We start from the raw sequence: 10,292 nt of genomic DNA, 5'->3' as shown, positions 1-10,292 counted from the left end.
GCAAGACACAAAATTACACATAATAAATATTGTGTGTAACTTTTTGGTGTTTGTAGCATTATTCGTACAAAAATAACAGACAATTTAGGTTGAACCCCCATTAATTTTTTTGTAACATAAATCTACCCTCCACTTTGGCGGGTTAGGTTGAACTTGCATGTTCGCTAGTGAGTTTAATAACTGAATGATTATTTATTATGGGTTGTGTATGTGGTACAAGTTAATTTGCCTTGTTCATCCCTATTTTGGTATCCATTATACTAACATAACACCATGAGTTAGCTCAACCAACCCCTTCCAATGGAGAAGATGTTTGTTTAAGTTAGTAAAAAATTGAGCTGCATCAATCCATAGTCTATGAATTCTGTTTAGAGGTGTTATGAATGTTACTAAATGCTCATTTATCCTCTCTCTATAGATGAGAAATATATTATTATTACTCACTTCCTTCTCTAATAATTCCTTGCTTTCCAATCACTTTTCATTCCTTGTTTATAAATAAGTATGATATTTTTTTTCTTCATATTTGTATTACACAGAAATAATATAATATACAATTATATATATATGGGTGTTTCTATAGTAGGGGCTAGAAAAAGAGCCCCACCGGTGGGGTTCTTTGGTGTTCCCGACTTGTGAGCAGTTTTCGATCCAATTTTTTTATGACCGTGTATATTGTAGTTATTTAGAGTATCTTCCAAATTTTCAAAAAGTTATGAATAGTTTATAGTGTTGAAAACTAAATTCAAACATGTTTTCCACTTGCATAAAAAAAATTAGTCACACGTGTAACAACCTGTTTTTAAACTAGTTTTTGATATTGTAAATTATTCGAAAATTTCTGAAAATTTACAGGATGCTCTAAATAATTACAATATATACAGTCATAAAAAGCCTATACAAAAACTATTTACGGGTTGGGAACACAAAAGAGTCCCACTAGTAGGACTCTTTTTCTAGCCTCTACTGTAGAAATTCCCTATATATATCAAAATGTACTTTATTTTATTATTATATTATAAAACAATATAAATACATGACACTATGTTGGCAAAAAAAAAAAAAGAAGAAGAAGAGGAGAAAACCTCCCCTCCACTAGTCATTATTCACCACTCATATGAGGAGGACTATATTTCATAATTTAGAAACATAGGTATTCCACAAGGGAAATTTGGGTATTTATGCATAAAAAAGAGTCATAAATTAAAAATATCCTACCCACTATACACATGTTAATTTGGTCATATTGTTTCCCTTAGTTCCCAAAATACCCTTGGTATGTGTTTCCCACTCTCTCTTTATTCTCTCGGTCTCTCTCTATTCTCTCCCTCACTCTCTTGGTCCCGAAACCCAAATCCCCTAAAATAACCCTCAAATCTACGGGGTAATCAGTCAGAACCTCTAAGCGAATTCGTGGGCATTGTCTTCGAAGACCGCGCATCATTGGTAAAGGATCTCGTCGGAGGGGACGACCAGAGTAGGTGGGTGCGAGAACGACCCATACGTCGACAAAACAACCCTGAAGTAGGCAAAGGTGAGGGATTTAATTGTTTGTTATGCAATATATTGTCTGGGCCTGGTTTATTTGTCAATTTTTGTTCATAGGATAGATCGGAGCTTGGAAATATGAAAATATGTGTTTTTTTTTCAAGTTTTTTGACCCACCTCGATAGAATTCGACAGGCCTTGACTGGTAGCTCGATAGAAATCGATAGGTCTCGATAAAAATCAAAAGAATTGGGAGTTTTAGTACCTCGATGACCCTCGACAAGGCTCGACTGGCCTCAACATGTTACCACGACATGCCTCGATGGTATTCGATAAGGGAGAATTGTTCTCTTCAAATCGAACTTCTTTATTAATGCTAGGAGAGGCTGATGCATGAACATGCTTATCATTTTTCATAACAGTAGGTTTGAAGGGTTGTGAGAGTCATGTGTACGGGATCTCAAGTTTCAAGTCGTACACATATTTATCCACTTCAAGCTCATCGTACAAAATTTCAAGTAGTTGCTCGTATGTCACACTCTTCTCCAAAGGTAGAACTTGATTTTCAGCATCCCTAAAAACTCCAATCCCTATATTGCAGTTCCCTATATTGGAAACAATCGAATCTGTATTGAAAAAAAGGGTAAAATCTTAATATTATATAAAAAAAGCAAAATATTGAGTTCTATCGAGTTTAATTGAGGTACATCGAATCCTATCGAGGTGTAAAGATATCAAATCCTATCGAGGTGGTCTATCCAGGAATAGGCTTATGAACATATCGAGGTCCATCGAGGACCATTGTGTCTCGTCAAGGTGGCTTTCTATGTGACCATTTATGGACATATCGAGGTCCATTGAGGACCATCGTGCCTCGTCGAGGTGGCCTACTATGTATTCATTTGTGGACCTATCGAGGTCCATCGAGGACCATTGAGCATCTTAATATGTAAAGCCATCAAGGCATGTCCAGTTTCATCGAAACTCGTCGAGACAGACAAAAAACCCATAAAAATATAGAAAAGCAAAGACCCAATCCGAATGTGAAACAGTAAAATAAAACACGAATGCATACACATATCTGATCGAAATAGTTAAGCAATGTAAATAAACAAATTTACTCAATACATTTAAAGAAAATATACTTACCCATAAGATTTTTGCATCTAGATCTGAAACCCAAAGTGGAGTTTTGCCTTGATAGGATTCAATCTTGCCCAAAGCACAACCTCAAAACAAAGAGTAGATATGCTCCAAACTTATTAGATTCACTACTTTGTTTTTTTGAGTGAGAGGTTGGACATAGGAGAATGCTTAGGGACATGTGAGAGAGAGAGAGAGAGAGAAGACAAAATCAGAAAAAGAGAGGGGAAGAAAGTATCCCTTGTTATGTTAGGGACATTTTGGGGGAAAAAAAGGAATACTAGCATAAAAAGGTTATGTGTACATAGGATATGCCTATTTAATGCATAAATACCCAAATTTCCTAACAACAGACATAAAATAGCATAGTCTCATCCTCTAAGGTTTGGTTACCTTCTTTATGGGCACCGAGGAATTTTAATTGTTAGGAATGAGTCCATGCAAGTTTGGTTGCTCTGTTGGGCTTGGATTCTTTGTTTTGCACAAATTCCACAGTAGTCAATTTTTTTTATGAAAAACCCAAATCTACAAATAAAGCCAACTGTATATTTGGATAATGTTAGTCATGGTATAAATTACAAATATTTTTATGATTTACATGTATTTATATCTTTATGGGCTCGATAGAAATTGACAGGCCTCGATAAAAATCGAAAGAATTGAAAATTTGAGGAGTTTTAGTACCTTGATGACCCTTGACAAGGCTTGACTGACCTCACCATATTACCTCGACATGCCTCGATGGTATTCGATAGGGGAGAATTGTTTTCTTCAAATCGAACTTCTTTATTAACGTTAGGAGAGACTAATGCATTTCCTAAACAATCATTCTTAACCAATGTTACGCACAAAGGAATCATATTCTCTACAGATTTCGTGCTAACCCCATTAATGAACGAACATGGTTATCATTTTTCATAACGGTAGGTTTGAAGGGTTGTGATAGGCATGTGTATGGGACCTCAAGTTTTAAGTCGTACACACATTTATCCACTTCGAGCTCATCGTACAAAATTTCAAGCAGTTGCTCATATGTCACACTCTTCTCCAAAGGTAGAACTTGATTTTCAGCATGAAAATCCAATCCCTATCTTGCAGCTCCCAAACACCATTGTATGCAACACATATGGAAACAGTCGAATCTATATTGAAAAAATGGTCAAATCTTAATATTATAAAAAAATAGCAAAATATCGAGTTTAATCGAGGTATGTCGAGGTAAAGATATTGAATCCTATCGAGGTACATCGAATCCTATAGAGGTGGTCTATCCAGGAAAAGGCTTATGAACATATCGAGGTCCATCATGTCCCGTCGAGGTGGCTATCTATGTGAACATTTGTGGACCTATCGAGGGTCATCGTGTCCCGTCGAGGTGTCTGCTATCGAGGTCCATCGAGGACCATTGTGCCTCGTTGAGGTGGCCTATCTATGTATTCATTTGTGGACCTATCGAGGTCCACTGAGGACCATCGTGGCTAGTCGAGGTGGCCTATTCCTAACATCCATCGAGGCAAGTCGAGGTCCATCGAGGACCATCAAGCATCTTAATATGTAAAGCCATCGATGCATGTCGAGTTTTATCGAAACTTGTCGAGGCAGACAAAATACCCAGAAAAACGCAGAAAAGCAAAGATCCAATCCAACCGTGAAACAGTAAAATAAAATACGAATGCATACACAGATCTGGTCGAACACAGTTAAAGTAATGTAAGTAAACAAGTTTACTTACTACATTTAAAGAAAATATACTTAGCCATAAGATTTTTGCATCTAGATCTGAAACCCTTGATAGGATTCAATCTTGCTTAAAGCACAACCTCAAAACAAATAGTAGATATGCTCCAAACTTATTATAGATTCACATTCATAAATGGTGGTTGAGCTTGGACATAGGAGAAGGCTTAGGGGAGAGAGAGAGAGAGAAGGCAAAATCATAAAAAGAGAAGGGAAGAGAGTATCCTTTGTTATGTTAGGGGCATTTTAAGAAAAAAAAGAATACTAGTATAAAATGGTGATGTGTACATAAAATAGGCCTATTTAATGCATAAATACTCAAATTTTCCAACAACAGACATAAAATAGCATAGTCTCATCCTCTAAGGTTTGGTTACCTTCTTTATGGGCACCAAGGAATTGTAATTGTTGGGAATGAGTCCATGCAAGTTTGGGTGCTCTGTTGGGCTTGGACTCTTTGTTTTGCACAAATGCCACAGTAGTCAATTTTTTTCTTTTAATGAAAAGCCCAAATCCACAAATAAAGCCAACTGTATATTTGTGTAATGTTAGTCACGGTTTACAGATATTTTTATGATTTGCATGTATTTATATTTTTACGTAAAATTCCCAAAAGAGAATTACATAAGGAGCGTTGACTTTGTCTAAATTAAGATTCAGGTACATGGGAAGACCAATGAAAATTATATTTTAATTACCATTAATTTTGCTGTATAGGTTATTATTAGATCACATTATTATTTTATTGATAAAGTATTCACTAACACTAATTTTAAATAATATGTCATTTCTAGAGATTTAATAATTGACAATGGCTTTCCTGTTGGTAGCTTGTACTTATTTTTTATTTAAAAAATAAAAAAAAATGATGAAGAATTAGAAAGATTAAGAAAGTGCACAGCAGTTTATTATGTAACTACAAATTGCCACTATAATTCTGATTTTTAATTTACACTATAATAATAGGCAAGGCAATCTTAAATAACATACAAACTATTCATGTTTTAATGAAAACTTACAAAATATAAATATATATGTAAATATAAAAGATAAAGATTATTGTGATTAATTAATAATGAGAATGATGCATATTACTATATATTTATTTTGTATTGGTAGTTTGGTACAAAGGAATTGAGAAGAAACTTCATGTAGTTCTTATGGTGAAAGAACAAGTTGTAAAGTCTTTTTTTTTTTCTTTTTCAAATTGCAATTTTACTGTAAAACTAATTAATCAACTTTTAATATGTTTTTGGCATGATTATGAGATATAACTATATATAGTTAATAGTCTTTTTATAATACTAAAACCCCCTAAAATCAAACTAATTAAACTAATTGACTAACAATTCTTAAGTCTTGTATCGAGTTTCACATATATCATTCAATAAAATATTTTTTTCTTCTAAGATTTTAGTGTTTTTTTTGAGGTAATATAATTCAATAAATTAAGTTTCAGAGCATATGGCATATGGTTATTTAAGTTCTACATTGTAAATAAATAAAAAAGATGGTAACAATTAAAACCTAACTTTCATAGTTCTTCTCTTCCAAATTTAAAAAAAAAAAAAATCTAATGAGATAAAACTTTCTACAAGAAATTTATAAATCTTTCCTCCCCAATTTCGCACTACCTAAGAAAATAATTGCCTCTAATTTTTTTAATTATATTTTTTTAGGGGTATTATATTTGCACCCCCAAAATTAAATTTGATTAGTACACCCCATTTTGTTAAAACTTAATATATATTATATATTTTTTCAACTCGTGCTTACATTTTTCTATTTATTTTCTTTTCAATATTCTAAAAAATACATATAAATAATATATATTTTTAATTTAAATAAAAAATTAAAACAAAAAATATATAAAAACTTTTTAAAATAAGAGTTTTTTTTTAATTATACATTATTTTAAAAAAATAACGAAAATAATATAAAATAAAATTATTGAAATTAACAAAAATTGAAATTAAATAATGCCAAAAAAAATATTGAGAAAAAGAGTTAGAAATGATTTTAAAAATTATGTTTTTTAATTAATGGGGTGTTTTCATATATGCTTGGGTTGCAAATATATAATGCCCATTTTCTTTATCTTTTTCTTCCCGGCCACTTAAATTCAAATTAAAGTTTGTATATAGGGAAACTCCATAAAATATCATCCATAACACACTTAATACTATATAATATCCTATTCCTCTTTCAATGATTCTCATAAAACTATCAATTCTACCCACTTAAAATAATATATAACTACTCCCAAAAACATAGCTTAATTGTTATTTATAATGGGTAAGTAATTGTTATTTATAGTTTATGGATGTACTTTAAAATAGTTTGTATCTATTTTTTTGAGTTGTTTTATGCTAAAAAAACAATTAAAAATAAATAAATTTTGTGTTGTAATGATATGGACTCTCTCATATTAAATATGTAAATCATTTTGTTGATATAATCTCCCTCTCTTTTCCAATCCTATTTCTTTTCTACTAAAGTTGAGAGAATTTAGTTATTTCCATCATAATAAAAACTATTCTCAGAACCCACAAAAAAAAATTGGTGAGAGAAAACAATAGTAGAAAAATAATAGAGAGGAGGATGTTTTACTAAAATATTTTACAATAGACATATCTTTTGAATATTTTCTTATATTTTCTAAATTTTATAAATTACCTTAAATTAAGTAACTTTGAAATTTTGTCTAAATCTAAAAAAAAAATCCTAATGTAGTGGAATCTTTTTTCTACCTAATATATATGTCCGAATTCCAAACATATAAAAGAAACTATTGTAATTAATGAAGTAAATTCATCAATATATATATATATATATATTTGTATACTTGTTATGCTATAGCTTCTCTTCCATGTTAAGATTTATATAAGGTGTAACACTACTTTTTTTTTTATCCGAAAGAAATGTGTGTGAACATTTGTTATTGTATAATAGTCAAACACTTTGATCAAAATTAAGACACTAATTATTGTAAAAGATAATCTCAATGTTATTGAATGAGATATTGTACAATAAGCACTTCTTCAATGTCGATTCTCATTTCTTGGCCACATGCACATCGATCGAGCTACGTACTATGCTGAATCCAATGTCGAAAAAAACTCGATCGTTCACATCACATGGTCATAATTTCAATGAAACTAATCAAAATCTACGTACATAAAACCATGCATGTGGTGATGAAGTTAATAACTCTGATATCTCTCTTTCTCTCTTTCCTCAGCTCCAGCTGAATCCATTCAAGTCAAACTGTTTGCAGTTCGAAGAGGAGTCGTTTTGATCATTATGATGAGCATTCAGATCAAGTTTCGCTGCAAAGAAATTAGGCACAGAAGATCTTGTACTACATGTTTGAGACACCTTCTCATTCTCATCATCATCATCTTCATCTTCTTCATCATTATCCACCTTGACCGAATCCAGTGCTAGTGCTCTTGAACCAGTACTAAAGCTGTTGTGATCTTCTGTACTGTCCCATCTGATATCATGATTATTCCCTCCAATGCTCATCGACAACCCACTTCTTTCGATGGAAAACACTCTTCTTTCTTGCCTGAGAAACATGTTGTTGTGATCGAGTTTCTCTTCTGGAGTAGAACTAGTAGTATTACCTTCTTTGGAATCAAAAAATGAAGTAGTAGTAGTATTAGTGTTAGTAATAGCACTATTGTTATTGTTATGGTAAGCTCTCAAAACCATCCCATTTGTGTTGTTGCGATGAGCTATGATTTCTTGGTCCTTTTGGGATCCGTGATCGAATGTCAGGCAACTATCGACCGAGCAATCGTTAGGTTGCCCGGCCCTGCCCCCACCCCCGCCCTGGCCGTGGCTGCGGCCAGGGCTAGGGTTAGGGCAAGGAGTCAGTTCAAGCGGCGGAGCTTGGAAGGCCGAGTTGAGACACTGAGTGGATACCTTGGAAACAAGTTCGGAGAGTTGAACTTTGGCTGCTTCGAGTCCCACTACGGTTCCCACGTTTTGTCTTCCGAGTGTCTCCTGAGCTTTCTCCAGCACTGCCTGCAAGTATTTTCCTTGAGCCTCTATTCGAAGCTGCAAGTGTCGTTGAACCTGGTTTAGTTCATCATCATCATCCCCAAAAAAACAAAAAAAAAAGTGATCAGATTAATGCTTCTAAACATTAATCCAATTCTCACATATGCACCAACCAAAAAAGAAGAAAGAAAAAACAAAATCTTATGTAGATGTGTACCTCGAGCTGTTCATGGAGCCTTCTTTGTACTTCGATTTGCATTTGTAGTGTTTCATTTATATGAAAACCTCTGCTATAAAAAATTAAGTATATATAGTTTAGTTCCATTAATTATTTATATTGACAAATAATAATAATAAAGAAAATTGATATAGATCATGATAGTAATAAAATTACTTGTTTGTTTGAGGCCCATTTATAATGCTTAAATTGTTCATATGATTTGCACTCATTGCTTCTGATATTCTTTCAACTACCGGCCCCCCACCAACCGTACCTATAATTAAGAACATTTTAGTAATTTAATAACAAATTATATCATATTAGGATAATCTTTAATTTTTAAAAAAATGGTTATTACTTACCAATTTTGGTTGGGCTTGTTGCTTGTCCGTGTAGATTCTTACTGAGTCTATACTTCTGCCACAAGAAAAAAAAAATGGACGAAAACTCAGTAATATTTTAATAATATATATACATATATATATATATGAGTAATTAATTTCCAAAAAACCCATAAAATATTGGAATAATGTTACCCCAAAATTTTCTATTGAATTTTTCTTCTAACTTAATGCATGGAATATATTTGATGAACTAATAATGTGATATAAATTAATAGGAAGAAATATTAATTTTGAATAATATATACAACTCATGCCATCATTACTAATAATTAATCAAATATGTGTTCCATTTTGAGAGAAAATAAAACTTAATGTATATATATATAGGTTTAATAATATATCACATATATATATCGTACCTGAAGATGGCTCTTGAGGTGGTACAAGGTGAGTCCTGGAATCCCCATGAGTTTCATTACAGTTTTGGGAGTAGCCTCTGCATTGAATAAAGAACACGTATATAATGATGATTGTATATATATATATATATATATGTATTACATCGTATGATGATAATAATGACTAGTACTACAAATATATATATATATATGTGTATGTGTATACTCACTGTCTGCTCCACCAAGTTGATTGACAGCTTCTACAAACCGCTCATGGAGATCCGGAGTCCACTTGAGGCGGGGTTTGGCGTCGGTAGAGAGGACTAATCCAGCGTCTCCATGGCCGCCGCCGGAGGCGGCGGCGGCACCGCCGTTCCCAGCTCCTCCTTGAAGAAACAAATGCCTTTCCGGAGGAATGGTACTCATCCTTGAAGTAGAAACATGCATATTAATGTTCTTCCCTGAAAGATGATGAGGATGATGGTGATGATACATGCTACTCATATCTCTCTCTCTCTCTCTCTCTCTCTATATATATATATATATAGTTGTTGTTTCTCTAGAAACCCTAAAAAAATATGTATATTTTCACTTAGACTACACTTGCTGTTATACAAGGCAAACACGAGCTCAAGCATGGGGATTTATAAGCGTTGGAGTTTATTATTGGAATCTTTGGACAAAACCCACGATATCATATAATAATAAAATTAATAAAAAAGAAAAGAAAAAGAAAAAAGAAAAGAAAAGATGAGTGACCCCATTAATCCAAAATATATTCACAGCGACATGAAAAGCTAAAGATGATATATATTGTTTTCTTCGTTCAATTCCCTTAGCTTTAATTTTACTTTGCCAAAATTGTGGGACCATATGCCCAACCCAAGTAGTCTTTTGTTTTTCATTTTCTCATATAATGAAGACTAAATATATAGTTATTATTATTAATTAATT

General features: G+C 32.7%; 1 protein-coding gene across 4 annotated transcripts; it reads right to left on the bottom strand.

The window, feature by feature from the left end:
• Positions 1 to 7,351: 7,351 nt before the first annotated feature.
• LOC133824575 (myb-related protein 2-like) lies at positions 7,352 to 9,968 on the bottom strand. 4 transcript variants are annotated; one of them, XM_062257501.1, is made up of 6 exons: positions 9,569 to 9,968; positions 9,360 to 9,436; positions 8,959 to 9,013; positions 8,771 to 8,870; positions 8,594 to 8,666; positions 7,352 to 8,433 (listed from the first exon to the last, which is right to left on the bottom strand). In XM_062257501.1, the coding sequence occupies exons 1-6, from the start codon at positions 9,840 to 9,842 to the stop codon at positions 7,606 to 7,608; spliced, it is 1,407 nt and encodes a 468-aa protein (XP_062113485.1). In that variant the 5' UTR covers positions 9,843 to 9,968; the 3' UTR covers positions 7,352 to 7,605. The 4 variants fall into 4 exon arrangements, with proteins under 4 accessions (XP_062113485.1, XP_062113484.1, XP_062113483.1 ...); XM_062257500.1 differs by having other exon boundaries at positions 7,352 to 8,451; positions 8,594 to 8,663; XM_062257499.1 differs by having other exon boundaries at positions 7,352 to 8,451; positions 9,569 to 9,967.
• Positions 9,969 to 10,292: the final 324 nt, after the last annotated feature.

Source organism: Humulus lupulus, chromosome 3 (assembly GCF_963169125.1).
Source record: "Humulus lupulus chromosome 3, drHumLupu1.1, whole genome shotgun sequence".
NCBI classification, from domain to species: domain Eukaryota; kingdom Viridiplantae; phylum Streptophyta; class Magnoliopsida; order Rosales; family Cannabaceae; genus Humulus; species Humulus lupulus.
This window is presented reverse-complemented; position numbering and strand designations above follow the sequence as displayed.